Source organism: Podarcis vaucheri (assembly GCF_965113315.1).
Source record: "Podarcis vaucheri genome assembly, chromosome: Z".
NCBI lineage: Eukaryota > Metazoa > Chordata > Lepidosauria > Squamata > Lacertidae > Podarcis > Podarcis vaucheri.
In genome coordinates, this window is record NC_138758.1 from 37,258,198 (window position 1) to 37,274,162 (window position 15,965).

The 15,965-nt window shown below is 45.8% G+C and overlaps 1 protein-coding gene across 1 annotated transcript in view; it reads right to left on the reverse strand.

Annotated features, from left to right (window-relative positions):
* The window catches only part of DDX31 (DEAD-box helicase 31), a 69,878-nt gene extending 54,060 nt beyond the window's left edge, over nt 1–15,818 (reverse strand). The window contains exons 1-10 of the mRNA XM_082207822.1: nt 15,245–15,818; nt 12,797–13,044; nt 12,208–12,283; nt 9,825–9,868; nt 8,733–8,803; nt 7,443–7,507; nt 6,956–7,000; nt 4,019–4,060; nt 2,297–2,361; nt 213–332 (exon numbers count right to left, since the gene is read on the reverse strand). Coding sequence (XP_082063948.1) covers nt 213–332; nt 2,297–2,361; nt 4,019–4,060; nt 6,956–7,000; nt 7,443–7,507; nt 8,733–8,803; nt 9,825–9,868; nt 12,208–12,283; nt 12,797–13,044; nt 15,245–15,355 — 887 coding nt within the window. The 5' untranslated portion in view covers nt 15,356–15,818. The remainder of the gene's footprint in view (nt 1–212; nt 333–2,296; nt 2,362–4,018; nt 4,061–6,955; nt 7,001–7,442; nt 7,508–8,732; nt 8,804–9,824; nt 9,869–12,207; nt 12,284–12,796; nt 13,045–15,244) is intronic.
* Nucleotides 15,819–15,965: the final 147 nt, after the last annotated feature.

Here is a 15,965-nt window from a genome sequence, read left to right on the forward strand (position 1 = left end):
GGCCCCAGGCTCGGTCCCTACCATCTCCTGCCAGGAAGGGCTGGGGGAAACCCTGGAGAGCCACACCCAGTCAGTGTAGACAGTGCTGAGCTAGACAGACTCCATATAAGGCAGCTTCCAATGTTCTTACCTGCTGTGTGTTGTCTCAAAGATCCCACCTCCCTCATTGGCAGCTACTTCCAACAATTGAGGATGCAGCCAGGACTGCTTACCTGTCTGCCTCATCCAGGATCAGCCACTGGATGTGGCGGAAGTGAATGCATTTGGTGGAGTTGATATGGTCCACCAGGCGGCCAGGAGTGGCAATTAGGATGTTTATTCCTTTGCGTAATCTATTTTAAATTATAAAAAAAAATCAGAAGAAGAGTGATTGAGCACATGGGTAAAACAGACTAACTGTTAACAAAAGATCACACCTCGTTCATAAGCTCCTCCCTCCCTTTGTGATCTCTAATCCTGACACATACAACACACTGGACCTCTTTGTTTGCCAAGGTTCATGGTTTTCGTCTCGCAGCTTCCAAACCAGAATCCTTGAGGTATCCTGGACCCAAGTTGTTCAGGACTTTGCAAATCAAAACAGGATCCTGGCTCAGTAGCAGGTAGGCAGCCTGTGCAGCTTTTTTAATACTAGTGTCACATGTTCTTGACCCAAAACTCCCATCAGCAATGTGGCTGCAGCATTCAGCAGCAGATGAAGCTACCGAATCAGACCCAAGGGCAACCCCACATAGAACGCATTACAGTAATCTAGGTTCATGGTTCCCAGTGCATGGACTATAGCCGTGAGGCTACCCCTGTCCAAACCATGAACTTAGTCCTTCAGAGGGAGCACAACCCCATCCAGAACAGGTAACTCTCCCATTTTCCAAACATGGGAACCCCCCACCCGAAAAGCCTCTAAATAGAACACAGCATAAAGATAGCAAACATCATGGTTGAAAGAAAAAATTGACATAAATCAGTAAAACAGTAGCATGAAAGCACGTAAAAACAAATTTAAAAATAAGGAACTCAAGATAAACTTTAAAGGGGTACAATCTTACGGGTTGGGAAAAAGATTAGTCTTCACAAGATGTTTAAAGCAGCTCATGGCTGTTGCTTCACAAATGGCAGAGGGAAGGGTGTCTGTACAGGGGTGGCTGCTTCTTGTTTAGCGCCCTGTGATATTCGTAGAATATCACAGGGTGCTAAATTCTGCTTGTGCAGAATTTCCCCAGAAGATCTAAGGCAAGGATACCCAACATGGTGATCCTCTGGATGTCGCTGTACAAGAGCTCCTGTCATCCTTGACCATTAGTCATGCTTGAAGGGCCCAATGGGAGTGGAATCTAAGCTGCCGTTTTCTGACTCTTAAGAAAGACACACACACTTTCTTACTGCAAAATGGCAACATAGGAAGCTGCCTTATACAGAGGTCAAACCACTGGTTCAAGCACAGTATTGTCTTTGTTGATTGGCAGCAGTTCTCAAAAATTTCAAGCAGGGGTTGAACCTGGGACCTTCTGCATGCAAAACAGATGCTCTAGCACTGTTGGTGCAGTCCTTCCCTCTTAAAAAAGCATGACATAGTTCCAAACAAATAGGAAGCTGTGTTATACCTAGTCAGACAATTGGTCCTTCTAGTTGAGCATCATCTAGGGTTTTAGGCAGGGCACATTCCCAACTGTACCTGGAGATGCTAGGGATTGAACGGGGGACTTCCTGTATGGAAAACAGATGCTCTACCACTGAGCCACAGTCCTTTCCTCTAAAAAATAACTTCTAAGATCCCAGTTCTTGTCATAAGAAGTTGCCTTATACTGAGTCAGACAATTGGGTTCATCTAGCTCAGTATCAGACACTGAGAACATTCCCAGTCCAACCTGCAGGTTGAACAAAGGACAGATTCTCTGCCACTGAGCTATAGTCCTTCCCTGTCCCATCAGTTGAGCAAAACAGAAGAGCTTGCAAGAGACCTGGGTGGAACAGCAGATCTTTTTGGGGGGCGAGGGGAGTGGGGAAGAGTAGAGAAAGAATCTTACACACACCGGCAGGGATCACAGGCTAAAGAAGCTCATCAACATTTTACAACCAGAGAGAGGAAGATGAACACACTTCCTGCTGGCTCAGCTGTCCGTTTTTTGTAAGATCCACAGTGGGGGGTACTCACAGCCTGATCCAAAGTCACTCTCTCCCCACTAATAAAAAAAAGGCACCCTGGGAGAGAGAGAGTGGCAGATGAAAGGGACTGGAGGGGAAAGAGTGAACTAAAAAAAAAAGAACCCCTACAGGTTTTATGAAAGTGATGTCCTACCTGGCTTTCTCAGACTTTTTCTTCTCTCCTCCCATCAACACGCCAGGAACAATCCAGGTAAAGGGCTAAATGGAGGAGGGGGAAGGAAGGAAGTGTGGTGGATAACTGAGAAAGTGGGGCACTCACATTTCAAACCAAGTTGCAAAGGCAGGGAGTTCGACAATGAGCGACAGGAAGCTGACAGGCTTTCCTTCGAAAACAAAAGCAGTCCAGCAACACCCCAGTGGTCTTCTTGAACTGATTCCTGCATTGACCAGGAGACCACATGATCTCTGAAGTTCCTTTTGACTCTATTATCAGGTGTGGGGAACATCTGGAGGGTCAAACACCCCCTACCCAACTTGCTCTCTATATATGATCCACATGCCATCTGCAAAGCTCAGGGGAGAGTTGGATATGTTCTAGCAAGCCCCCTCAGTTCACACAGCTTAAGATAGAAGGGGCACAGGCCAGGATGTGATGTGAATCAAGTGAGTGCCCTGGAACATGCTCCAGAATCCTCAGGGGTTATTTCAAAGCAGTGGAGACTGGCCCATTAGGATGAATGGGGCAATGCCCCACTAACCTCAGTCTGCTCCCAGACAGTCCACCCCTGCTTGCCTTCTCCCTTACAACCCATCCAGGGGTGGTGGCCTTGGCTGTCAGCTTCTGCCTCTAGTGTTGCCCCTTGTAGAATAATGTAAGTACAAGGCACTTATCCACAGTGGAGTGTCTCTACTGCATCTCTGTATGTGACTGATCTAACGTGCTCCTTTCTATCATGAGGCATGGCCAGTGCACACAGAGATGTAAAGAGCCAGGCAGTGGTGGCTGATGGGAATGGTAGGGTGGAAGGCAGGGAGACCAACTGTAGGCAGAGACAGAGCCTAAGACAGGCAGAGCCAACTAATTCAAGTCCCACCTCCGCAATCTTCCTCCTGCCAGCCCTCACTGCCTGCCTTCTTACTTTCATCTAGCCTGTCAGCTTCCTCCTCCTGGGTCTTAGTTTTGCCCTTTCAGAACTTAGCAGGGAGAAGAATGGGATCAAAACTAGAATGAGTTGGCTCTGCCTCCACATACTGTTTGGGGTCCCTGCCTTCTGTCCCACTAGTCCCAATGAACACCAGTCACCATTAGTTAACGGACAAGTCAATGTGAACAAGATCCCACCTTTGTCCATGATGTTGGTCTTGTAAGGAAGTAATGCTAAACGATGGCTTAATGTTACATGAACATGCACCCCTTGCCCCCAAACAGCACAGCTGATTACCTATGGCAAGCATGCATTTGCCTCCAAGTGACCAGGGAACTATTGTAGGTACAGAGAGACACATGCACCCATTATAGTATGCGTTAATACAGTGCTATACAAAGGCTGTGCAATATCAGAACCATTGCTAAACTTTACATTCTATTGGGCAAGCATGGCCAATGTATGCTGAATTTGACCATTCAGAATCCCCCATCCCAAGACAGAGGGGGAAAACTGAAGAGGATTGAGGAACCTCTAGCTACCTCTCTGCACCCCAAGCTTCTCTCCGATTATCTCATATCTCCTTCTCTAAACAGTATCTTCAACCATGGGTCTCATGACACCTGTGGACCACAACTTCCATCACCCCTGAATATTGGGCTAAGCTGGCTGGAGATGATGGGAGTTACAGTCCAACAACATCAGGAAATCAAAAGTTGAACAACACAGAACTTAAAATGATTCCTACTTCCCCAAAAGTAAATATTTACCTTTAACAGTTTCTGGACAGTTTCAAAGCTCTGCAGAGCTAGCTGGAGAAAAGAAGGGATTAAACCAAATTAATACACATTCACACAAAATCTGCATTAAAACATCATTCTCCTTTGGCATAAACCAGTGGTTTTCAACCAGTGTGCTGTGGCACCCTGGGGTGCCTTGAATGATGCTCAGGGGTGCCACAGGCAACACTGGCCTCTGTCCCTCTTTCCTTCCCTCCCTCCCTTGATGCCCTCTCATCTCTGCCTTGCACAGCTGTTTGTTGCAGCAGCCCTGGCTCAAGCTCCCCAGACGAATGGTGGCTCTGGGCTGACCAAGGGGTGCTGGTTGGCAGGAGCTGAGGAGGCCTCAGAGTAAGCAAGCGGGTGAGGGAACCCAGCCAGCCACCAGCTTGCTGTTGGGAATGAATAGACAAGTGGGAGGCCGGGCAAGCAGGCAGGCACTGCGCTGGCCTTTCTTGTGCTTGCTGTGTGCATGGCCTGCCTGGGAGCCGAGTGCCTGGTGCTGAAGGGGAGCCTTTCCGCCATGCAGGCCCAGCAGCACCTACTGCTGCCACCCAAGGTAAGGTGCTGGCCCCATGTTAACCTTTGGTCAATCTCTGATGGGCCACTAAGGCTATGAGCATCCTCTTCCCAGGCTGTTGTGGGGTAGTGTGAGGAGGTACCTCTCCTTGGGATGGGTGGGGGCAGCTCAGAGATCAAGGGCGGTAACAGTAGTTGCCCGGAGGACCCCCGAGAACAGAGATTAAAATTTAAAATACTGACAGATGCTAAAGAAAGAGGGGGATTTGCCCTGCCAGACTTAAAATTGTACTATGAAGCAGCAGCATTTTGCTGGCTGAAAGAGTGGATGCTCCTCGAAAACACAGACATTTTGGACTTGGAAGGTTTTAATAATGCATTTGGTTGGCATGCATATCTATGGTATGACAAAATCAAGGTGCATAGGGCCTTTAAAAACCATATTGTTAGAAAAGCATTGTTTAATGTTTGGATAAGATATAAAGATCTGTTGGAAAACAAAACCCCTAGATGGTTGTCACCCTTGGAGGCTAAGGCATTGAAGAAACTCAATATGGAGGCCGGATGGCCGAAGTATTGGGAAATCCTGGAACAGGAGGGAGATAAATTGAAATTACAAAGTCATGAGAAATTGAAACCTAAAGTAACAGACTGGCTTCAATATTACCAAATAATGGAGATTTATAAACAGGACAGGAAAATTGGCTTTCAGGTGGAAAAATCAAAATTAGAAACTGAACTGTTAGAACCCAATACTAAGAATTTGTCAAGAATGTATAATTTGCTGCTGAAATGGAATACACAAGATGAAACAGTTAAATCGGTTATGATTAAATGGGCACAGGACATTGGTCATAACATTATGTTTGCTGACTGGGAATGGTTGTAATGCCTTAAAGGAAAATATTATGAAAATGATTTACAGGTGGTACATGACCCCAGTCAAGCTAGCAAAAATTTATCATTTGCCTGATAATAAGTGTTGGAAATGTAAAGAAATTGAAGGTACTTTCTATCACCTTTGGTGGACATGCCCGAAGATTAAGGCTTTCTGGGAAATGATATATAACGAAATGAAAAAGATACTTAAATGTACTTTCCCTAAAAAACCAGAGGCCTTTCTCTTGGGCATTGTCGGCCAATTGGTGTCAAAGAAGGACAGAACTTTCTTTATGTATGCTACAACAGCAGCAAGAATACTCATCGCAAAGTATTGGAAGACACAAGATCTACCCACCCTGGAAGAATGGCAGATGAAAGTGATGGACTATATGACATTAGCTGAGATGACTGGCAGAATTCGTGATCAGGGAAAGGAGACGGCGGAAGAAGAATGGAAGAAATTTAAAATCTACCTTAAGGACTATTATAAACTTGCTGAATGTTAGAATGTCGAGGTTCGAGTAAGAAAGGGTTACAGCGATATAAGACTAGATTGAAGGAAAGATTAAGAGGACAGAGGACTGACAGACATATTTAGAGTTGCTAAAAACTTTGGACATTGGGATGCAGAAAGGGGAGGTATGGGGAAGTCCGAGAAACACGGTTTATGAAAAAAAGGTTATGAAATTATACGTGTTTGTATGTCTTTATATATGTTTGTATTGTCTTAAATTTTTTTGTAAAACTAATAAAAAAATTATTAAAAAAAGGAAAGAGGCTGAGGGAACACTCCACAAAGGAGGGTGTTCAAAAAAGGGTGAGAGGCTGCCAGCTCTGCAGGCAAGGGGTGACATAACCGGGCTCCTGACCTGCACAGGGTGCCACAGAAGGAATGGAGTTGGTCAAGGCAGCCATGGACTCAAAAAGCTTGAAAGCCATTGGCTCTCTTGCTATTGTTGTTGTTTGCATTTGTCTGTCTCAAGAGACAATGGAAGACTGTGCCATACGGGGTAAAGTCAAACCACTGGAGAGTTACGGCATCTGCTATGGCTGTAGAGGCCAATATGAGAGAGACATGTTTTATTGCAGGTGGGGCCACTGAAGGTGTCCGGTTTCATTAGTGCAGATGCACCATGGCATTTCTTCTTTCTGCACTCCTTCCAGTGGTATACCCAGTCAGGCTAGTGGGTCCAGCTAGCTCAACACTGTCTACACTGGCTGGCAGCAGCTCCTCAGGGTTTCAAGCAGGGAATCCTTCCCAGTCCCACCAGGACCTGTTGGGTATGGAACCTGAGATCTTCTGCATGCAGAGCAAGCACTCTCTACCACCCTTCTTTCTCTCTCCTCCCCTTCTTCTCACCACCCCTTCTTTCTCCCTCCTTCCCCCCTTTCAACCACCCCTTCCCTCTCTCTGTGCCTCTCTCTTTGTTACCCACATGCAATTAGGTTGCCTGCTGCCCCCTAGCAACATTACTAACCATGAAACCGGTGTGGTTAGGAGTTAACCACAAATGCCCAGCAACTTACCTCCCTGGTTGGGACCAGTACGAGAGCATACGGACCATCACTACGCTATGGAAACAAGAGGCGTAGGGTAAGTGGCAACATTGGACACAGAGGAACGCGAGAGAGAAGGGAAAGAGCCCTTGTCATCTTCGACCGACCCAGCATGCCACAATTCCCCACAGTGCCAGAGTCTGCTTGGATCACTCTCTTTTCTCACATGGTGTTTCCAGAAGAGCTTTTTTAGGGACTATCAGAAAATCTCTGAGGGAGCCACAAGCCATGCCAATGAACTCAACCTTCATAGTCATTTTTAAAACAGCAAGCATCCTCCCATAAGTGAAAGGCACAAGAACAGCAGTCCTTGGTCCTGGTGGGGGGGATGCTCTCCGCCTTAAAGACATCATCCAAGGTTGTTGTGAGAATTACTGATAAATATGAAGTGGCTGAGAAAACCGGCTTTTCTTTTTTACAAGGTGGAGAGAGAGAAAGCCCATTTCAACACACTCACCTTTATTTTCGGCTCTGCTCTTTGCAAGGCCTGTACTAGAGGGATTCCGTAGGCCAGAGTTTTACCTTCAAGAGAAAAGATATTAGATTTTAACAGTCATAAGCAAAACTGTGTGTGGAGTAAGGCACAGTTGCCTTCTACACCCAGAGCATAGGCCTTTATAAAAGACCAATTTCCCATATCTCCTCATTCTTCAGATTAGGAGTGGGGAACCCTTTGGATATTGCCAGACTACAGTTCCCATCATCCTCAGTCTGTTGGCCATCCTGGCTGGGGCTGATGGGAGTTGGGAGTCCAACAATGCATAGAGGGAAACAGGTTCCACAGCCTCCCTCCGTTTCTCTCTGTCTCTCTTGGGAATGTCTCTTCTAAATAAGAGGCATTCTTCCATCTTTTGCATCCATCTATCTCTCAGGAGGTGCCACCACACAACAAGATTGATTCCTTACAAGTGCAGAACAAGTATTTTGTGGCACCTGTAACATTGCCAGTTCCAGTGATTGAAGTGGTTGAGTGGGAACATATGGGGTTGACTCAAGAGAACTACAGATGCTGTTGGACTCTAGCTTCCATCTTCCCTGGCCACGCTGCCTAGAACTGACAGGAGCAGCGAGTTCCCTGTCCCTGCACCAGACATTTAGCCATTGACACGCCATGTCAAAGGTGGCTTCCCAAATCTAGCACAGAGCTTGCTCGCTTGCTAATGACATCACCACTGTTCTTTCCCCATGGTGGGCCAGAATCAATCAACTGCTCTACTTCTGTTAGATCCCTGAGACAACAGAGTGCCCACACAACTGACCATCACACAATGCAGTACAACCAAAGGGTCACTTTACACCAGGTGGAGGGAATCTTTGACCCCTCCACATATTGCTGAAAGACAACTCTAATAGTCCCTGCCTAGTATCTGGAAGGTCAAAGGTCACCTACTACTCCTTTATACTACACAGTGGATGCTCGAGTTGCGAACGTGATCAGTGTGGGATGCACGTTCGCAACCCACAGCGTTCGCAACCCGCGTCTGCGCATGCGCGGGTTGCGATTCGGCGCTTCTGCACATGCGCAAAGCGCGATTTAGCGCTTCTGTGCATGTGCGACTTCTGAAACCCAGAAGTAACCCATTCCGGTACTTCTGGGTTTCGGCAGTCCACAACCCGAAAAAACGCAACCTAAAGCAGCTGCAACCCGAGGTATGACTGTATTTAAAATTATTTGTAGGCCCCCTTTTAAAGCAAAGCCGAAACAAACAGCCTACATATACACACACAACCCCTCCCCCACACTTACCAGAACCTGTCTGCGATCTCACCAGTGCATCTTTTCCTTGCAATAGTATGGGAATAGTTTGCTTCTGAACACTTTTGCAACAAATGGAGAAGTTAAGAAAAATCAAGACACGTTCTATTTTAGGTCAAAGTATTAAGAATGTAACAGTTGCTAGTTCATCTAACAGTGCTGGCTGGTCATTAGTGTAAGCTAGAAAGATGCTGGTTCAGTCTCTTAGGTGATAGCTAATTAATACTTAGATAATAGTCAATGAGATAATAGTCAGTCTGTTAAGTAATTGTCAGTTAATAGTTAAATAATAAAATCCTAGAACTGTACAGCTGTAAGGGACCACAAAATCCATCTAGGCCAAGCATAGGCAAACTCAGGCCTCCATATGTTTTTGAGACTACAATTCCCATCATCCCTGACCACTGGTCCTGTTAGCTAGGGATGATGGGAGTTGTAGTCCCAAAACATCTGGAGGGTTCAGTTTGCCCATGTCTGATCTAGTCTAATCCCTCACAATACATAATAGTTCGTTAAGTAACTAATATCTGTTAAGATAATAATAGGTTAACTAAATACTGTGGTGCAGCAGTGGGAACCTCCAGTCTGGGAATTAGAAAGGGTCCCAATTGCTGTGACTAAGCTGTTGATGGGTAGCATGCAACTCCCTTATGGAAACAGCTAAACTGGCTTCCTGTTTGCTTCCTACACCAACCCAAAGTGCTGGTGAAGACTTCTAAAGGCCTGTTATTGTTTGTAACTGGGATGTCCAAAGGGATGTCCAACATCCCCAGGAACACACCCTGTTGGGACCTAGGACATGACCTTCTCAGTGCTGTAACCAGGCTTTGGGTCTAAATCTTAAGAAGAGTTTGCCAGCCATCCAAAATTAACATTCACTGGATATCCCAGACTTCTAGTATCACGAGATTCACTTCCTCCACACCATGTAGAATTACATATTTATTATGTCTCTTCCAATCTGCCTTTTCTCCAAACAAAAATGAATTTGATTAATTGATTTGTTAAGTCATCAAACCCAGGACAGTCTCTAGGCAACTTACAATAAAAACTTCTATTCATGAAATAATTACACACACTTACCTGGTCATGCTAGATATTTTTAAGACAGAGATTAGGGTTGAAACCTGGTGGGGAGGTGGAGACAAAAATAAAACATTTAGGGCATAATATGTTTGATCCTAGAATAGGACAGAAATAGCCAAACCAGTATCATGTCAAAAATGTTAAATCAGAGAGGAGAAGGGAAAAAAGCAACAAGTATTTTAACGGGAACAGTCAACATTAGGGGAAAACTCAAGCATGGGTAGGCAAACTAAGGCCCGGGGGTTGGATCCAGCCCAATCGCCTTCTAAATCTGGCCCATGGATGGTATAGGAATCAGCATGTTTTTACATGAGTAGAATGTGCCCTTTTATTTAAAATGCATCCCTGGGTTATTTGTGGGGCATAGGAATTCGTATATTTTTTCCAAAATATAGTCTGGTCCCCCACAAGGTCTGAGGGACAGTGGACCGGTCCCCTGCTGAAAAAGTCTGCTGACCCCGAGTGTAATAGCTGTTTGAGAAAAGACTCCCTCAGGAGGTTGTGGGCTCTCATTTGCTGGATATATATAATCAGAAGCTGGATGGCCATCTCTGCAGGAAGAGGGAAACTTTTAGGCCTACAGGACCAGATATTTTGACTGCTCCCACATCTGTGGGCCAACTATGGCAGGTGAGTGGGAGCCTAAAAAAATGCTTCTTTGCCCAATCGACACCAATGCGCTGCCCCACAGCCTCTGACACAAAGCGATGAGCTGCATGCAGCCTGAAGCCTCCGACACAGCTGCCAGTACGCTACAAAGAGGTGGCAGAAATAAGTTCCAGTGAGTTCCAGCCCCCCCCAATCCCCTAGTAACTTCAGATGATTGACGGGGGGCCAGGGGTGCGGCATCCCATCTACCTGCCAAAGTTTTCATAGAAGGCATTGTTAAAAATGAGCTTAGCACCCCTTTTTGTTTTAACTGCAGTTTCAATGCAAGCCACTTTGTACTAAAGGAGTAACATATGAGAAAATTTGGCCCATGGGACAAAGGCTTCCCACTTCTGCTGTAGATGCTGCATCCTGCAATTCCAATCCTGCATTAAGCAAAGAGTTAGAGTAGATCTCCAAGGTCCCTTCTAATTCGATGATGAGAATGATCTAATTCTGGGGAACAGAGGAGGGGAAAGGTCCAGCTAACCCACCCCACAGGGTAAAGTGTGATACAGCTGGGGAATCTGTGGCTCCTCATATATTTAGTGGATTCCAACTCCCTTCAGCCACAGCAGAGCCAATGGTCAGAGATTGTGGGAGCGCAGCAACCTCTGGAGGACTTAAGATTCCCCATCCCTGGACCAGATACAGTGGTGCCCCGCAAGACGAACGCCTCGCAAGACGGAAAACCCGCTAGACGAAAGGGTTTTCCGTTTTGGAGGCGCTTCGCAAAACGAATTTCCCTATGGGCTTCCTTCGCAAGACGAAAGCCCATAGGGAAATCTCCGGGACAGCGGGGAAGCGCAGCGTCTTCCCCACTGTCCTCGGACCTCCTCCAAAGGCTGGCGGTGGGGCGGAAAGCCCTTCTCCCCGCGCCAGCCTTCGGAAGGCTGCTCTGAAGGCTGGCGGTGGGGCGGAAAGCCCTTCTCCCCGCGCCAGCCTTCGGAAGGCTCCTCCGAAGGCTGGCGGTGGGGAGGAAAGCCCTTCTCCCCGCGCCAGCCTTCGGATGGCTGTCCTGAAGACTTGCAGTGGGAGGAGGGTTTTCCTTCCCACCGCCAACATTCAGAATGCTGTTCTGAATGTTGGCGGTGGGGAGGAAAAACCCTCCTCCCACCGCAAGCCCCGGGAACAGAGGAGAAGCGCTGCGCCCCTTCCCCTCTGTTCCCGTACCTGTCCTGAAGGCTTGCGGTGGGGAGAAAAGCCCTTCTCCGCACCGCCAGCCTGGCAAGCGGTTTCCATAGGAACGCATTAATTGATTTTCAATGCATTCCTATGGGAAACCGTGCTTCGCAAGACGAAAAACTCGCAAGAAGAAAAAACTTGTGGAACGAATTAATTTCGTCTTGCGAGGCACCACTGTAAAACATAGTATCCACCTCTGATCTTCAGATACAGGCACAGCTGTCAACTTTTCCCTTTTCTTGCGAGGAATCCTACTCGGAATAAGGGAATTTCCCTTTTAAAAAGGGAAACGTTGACAGCTATGGGTACAGGGTGGTATAAAATTTTAATTTAACACAACAACAACAATTCCAAATGAGCCAGCTGGCCCCTCTGCACACCAAAATAGTATTGCGGACATTGTAAATAATGCTTTAGTGCTGTATGCTGGGAACTGAACAGGAACTTTTGTAAAGTTGCATTGGATCTTTGAGGAAAGGCATTTAATAAATATCATTAACTACTCCTACACCTACTGAGACATAGCACAAAGAAATAAAGTACCCACCAAATGGGGATGGAGGCCCAGCTGATCAAAGGAGTCTGAAGTGAAAACTTTCTCCTGCACTTGCTTCACTGATGTTCTGTAGAAGGAATTAATTTATTAAGTCGCAACCTTGAAACATGGCTAGAAAGGATGGTTCCAACTTTGTAGAAGGGAGAGCGCTTCCAGTGTGCTAGAGGAACACCAAACCTGAGACAAACATGCATTTGTGGCAAGGGCCACAGGCACTTTGGTAGGGCAGGGTCAGAGGCAAAAGTAGGCAGAGCAATTCATGTATTATTATTATTATTACTGTTGTTGTTTTGTTAACCTTTGTAGGCTACTTCTAAACACACTCACACATCCCTCTCTATCCAAATAAGCAAGAGTTAGCACAATCAAGACTGGCAAAAGCATCAAAGGGGGCTGTGAAGAAAGACTAGTTAAGGGTGTGGCCTAAGAAAAGAGAGTGTGGCTGGGGAAGGTGGTCTACATGAAACTCCTAGGGCCAGACAGACAGGCCTGGAGGGCCACATTTTGCACCTAGGCATGAAGTTTTCCCTCCCTTTGGTTACCCACATTTTATCAGAAAAGCGGGATTAAAAATAAGTACCTCTGAATGTCTGGAATTTCAGGGTTGTTTTTGAAGAGGCAGGAAGTCTTAACAAAAGGTCTGTTGCCGCTGGCGTCACTGTCCTTTGCATCAGTTAAAGGCTTCTGTGAAGGAAACTTTGGCAACCCTGCTTCTCTGATGCCACTTTTAGCTTTCTTCTGTGGTCTCCTGGTTTGGGGCGAAGGTGGAGCTGGCTTCCGCTTTAGTGGATTCCCTTCCTGGGGGCATTCAAATTTTATTTGTCCAGACTTAAGGAAGAAAAACAAGATGAAACAGGGGGACAGATTCAGCAACGAATGTCAGAATTAGCCTAGGCTTATGTGGTTCCCACCTCCCACGTGGCTGGGACTTGGCATTCAGAAGATTTTGCTTAACCATATTTATCATGGCATTTGGACTGACAAACCATGGTTCATGGAAAGTATGGTTAGTTTCAAACCAACAACTTCAAACCATTGTCTGAGACAATATACTTCTAAACACCAGTTGCTGGGAATCACAAGTAGGGAAAGTGTTGCTCATGGGTAGGCAAACAAAGGGCCAGGGGCCGGATCCGGCTCATTCGCCTTCTAAATCTGGCCCGCGGACGGTCCGGGAATCAGCATGTATTTACATGAGTAAAATGAGTGCTTTTATTTCAAATGCATCTCTGGGTTATTTGTGGGGCATAGGAATTCATATATTTTTTCCAAAATATAGTCCGCCCCCCCCCAGAAGGTCTGAGGGACAGTGGACCGGCCCCCTGCTGAAAAAGTTTGCTGTCCCCTGGTGTTGCTGTTTGTGCTCAGGCCCTGCTTGCAGGCTTCCCATTGGGGTGTCTTGGTAGGCCACTGTGAGAATAGGATGCTGGACTACCCTGACTGAGCACAGCTCTTCTACTGTTAGAGATACTGAATCTGGCTCACTTAAACCAAGGGTGGGCAGACTTCTGCAGGGCTTTTTTTTTTTTTATGCAAACCCTGAAATTCACCAACCAGAGCCTGATACAAAAGGCATAAAATTAATTTTGTGTTCAGGAATTTGTCTTAAGTACCGGAACTTAAACTAACTTCACAATCCTGCCACATAAAAATCCATGCACCCAACTCCCTAAAAATCTTAATTATATTTCAGCAGTATAATGGAGAGGGAAAAATTATTAATTATGTTATTGCCACTCAGAGCTCTCCTAGTTTTGGGGCATTGCAATGACCTATCAGAGGATAGAAAAGCCTCACATTACTTCTAGCTTTTCAGGCACCATGTTATAATAAACATGGCCACAAAAGGATTATGACATATGCAAACAAAATATTTTTAATTTGGCACATTCTTTTCTAGTCTTTTTCTGTGGTATGAAATCATTTTTGATAAAAAAAAACCTTAGTTTCATGCAACATCACTGTTGATATTAGGTACAGAACAAAATCTTGCACTGCAGGATGTTGGACCAGATGACCCTTGAACTCCCCACTATGATTCTATGACCCTAGGTTCTATATCAGTTAACAAAACTTGTGCATATTTTACAAAATCACGTCTCTTATTTGCTTAGATTTGCAGCTATAAGATGAGTGTGTCACAATTTATTTGCTGCATTTATATCCCATCTTTTTTCTCCAAGGTGGTGTACATGATTCTCTCCCTGCTTGTTTAATCCCCACAACTATGCTGTGAGGTAGGCTAGTTAGGCCAAGAGGCAGTGACTGGTTCCCAAGTCATAGCAGAGAAGAGATTTGAACCTGGTCTTCCAGGTCCTAGTCCAACACCTCTAAGCACCACACCACACTGGCTCTCCAATATGATCTAATTCATATTGAGGAACTTTTCAAATTCTCCAAAAAACCAAGTGTCATAATGAGAGGCCCCCCCCAATTGAGATTGGGGCCCCAGAGCCAGATCACTGCCCTGACCACCACCACTGTACAACTTGTGGGAGCAAATCCCATAGTTTAATGGTGCCCTGTGTGAAAAAAATCCTTCTTTCAGTCTGCCCTGAATCTCCCACCTTTCTGCTACTTTGGATGACCTCAGGTTCTACTTTTATGAGAAGGGGAGATAAACCCATTCTCCACACCATGCATAATTGTATACACATCTACCATGTCCTCCCTTACTCAGCCTTTTCCCTTAAATAAATTAGCCTCAAATGTTGTAGCCTTTCAACTCTATGAACTTAAATCAAAGACACTGTATGTACTTTTGTAACACAGTAAAATCTTAAAAAAAACATTTAAACATGTTGCAGCCTTTCCTAATACTGGGGGAATTCTTCCAGCTCCTTGACCATATATATATATATATATATATTTAAACATCTCACTCACCCACATCCTTACTCAACTCCCAACCTAAACTAAAACGCCCCAACTGAGGTAGGTACAGGAGCTGCTCCAACTCCATTCACTCTGGCGGCCCCCTTTCCCCCAAAACGCTTTCTCCCTCACCAGCAACCTCAGACAAGCATACCTTTTTTGCCTTGCCATGCTGTGGCTTTGAGGCTGTCCTCTGCTGAGTGCGGGGCTGCAAACCAGAAGGACGCTGGCAGACGTTGATGAACAGCCCCTCATCGCAATCCATGGCTGGTTGAAACGAAGCACTTCTGACAGGGAGTTAGGGGACCCAGAAATCGATTTAATACCAGGCTTTTAGGGGAACAGCAGTAGTAACTCCCAATACAGACTCCCAGAGTTTTGCACACTTGAGTCATTACCCCACCAGCACCCACGTGCGTATGTTGGAAGTAGAAGGACCCCAAACATAGGTGTCTAATAAGATCCCTTGCAGAAAAGCAGAAGTGTAGTGGATTCTGTGTTAGGAAAAGTTATACATAATCGCGAGTGTCTTAGTCTTTAAGGTGCCGCAGGGCCGTTTTTCCTGTTTGAATCGTGTTACTTTGGTTGCGGACACTCACAACAGACACACAAAAACATGATAATAGGAGCTGTGGTCTTTATTCCCCTCCGCGTTTTCGACAATTGAAAGGTGTATTTTTAGGACCCATCTTACGTGATTCCAAGTCGTTTTTAACATAAATGTTTTAATTGTTATATCCTGTCCTAGAACCTGAGGCTGGTGGTCTCATAAATGATAATGTTAATAATAGAGTCAGTGTGCTGTAGTGGACTAGGACCTGGGACACCAATCTTCGAATCTCTTCACTCGGCCATGGAGGTCACTGGGTGACTTT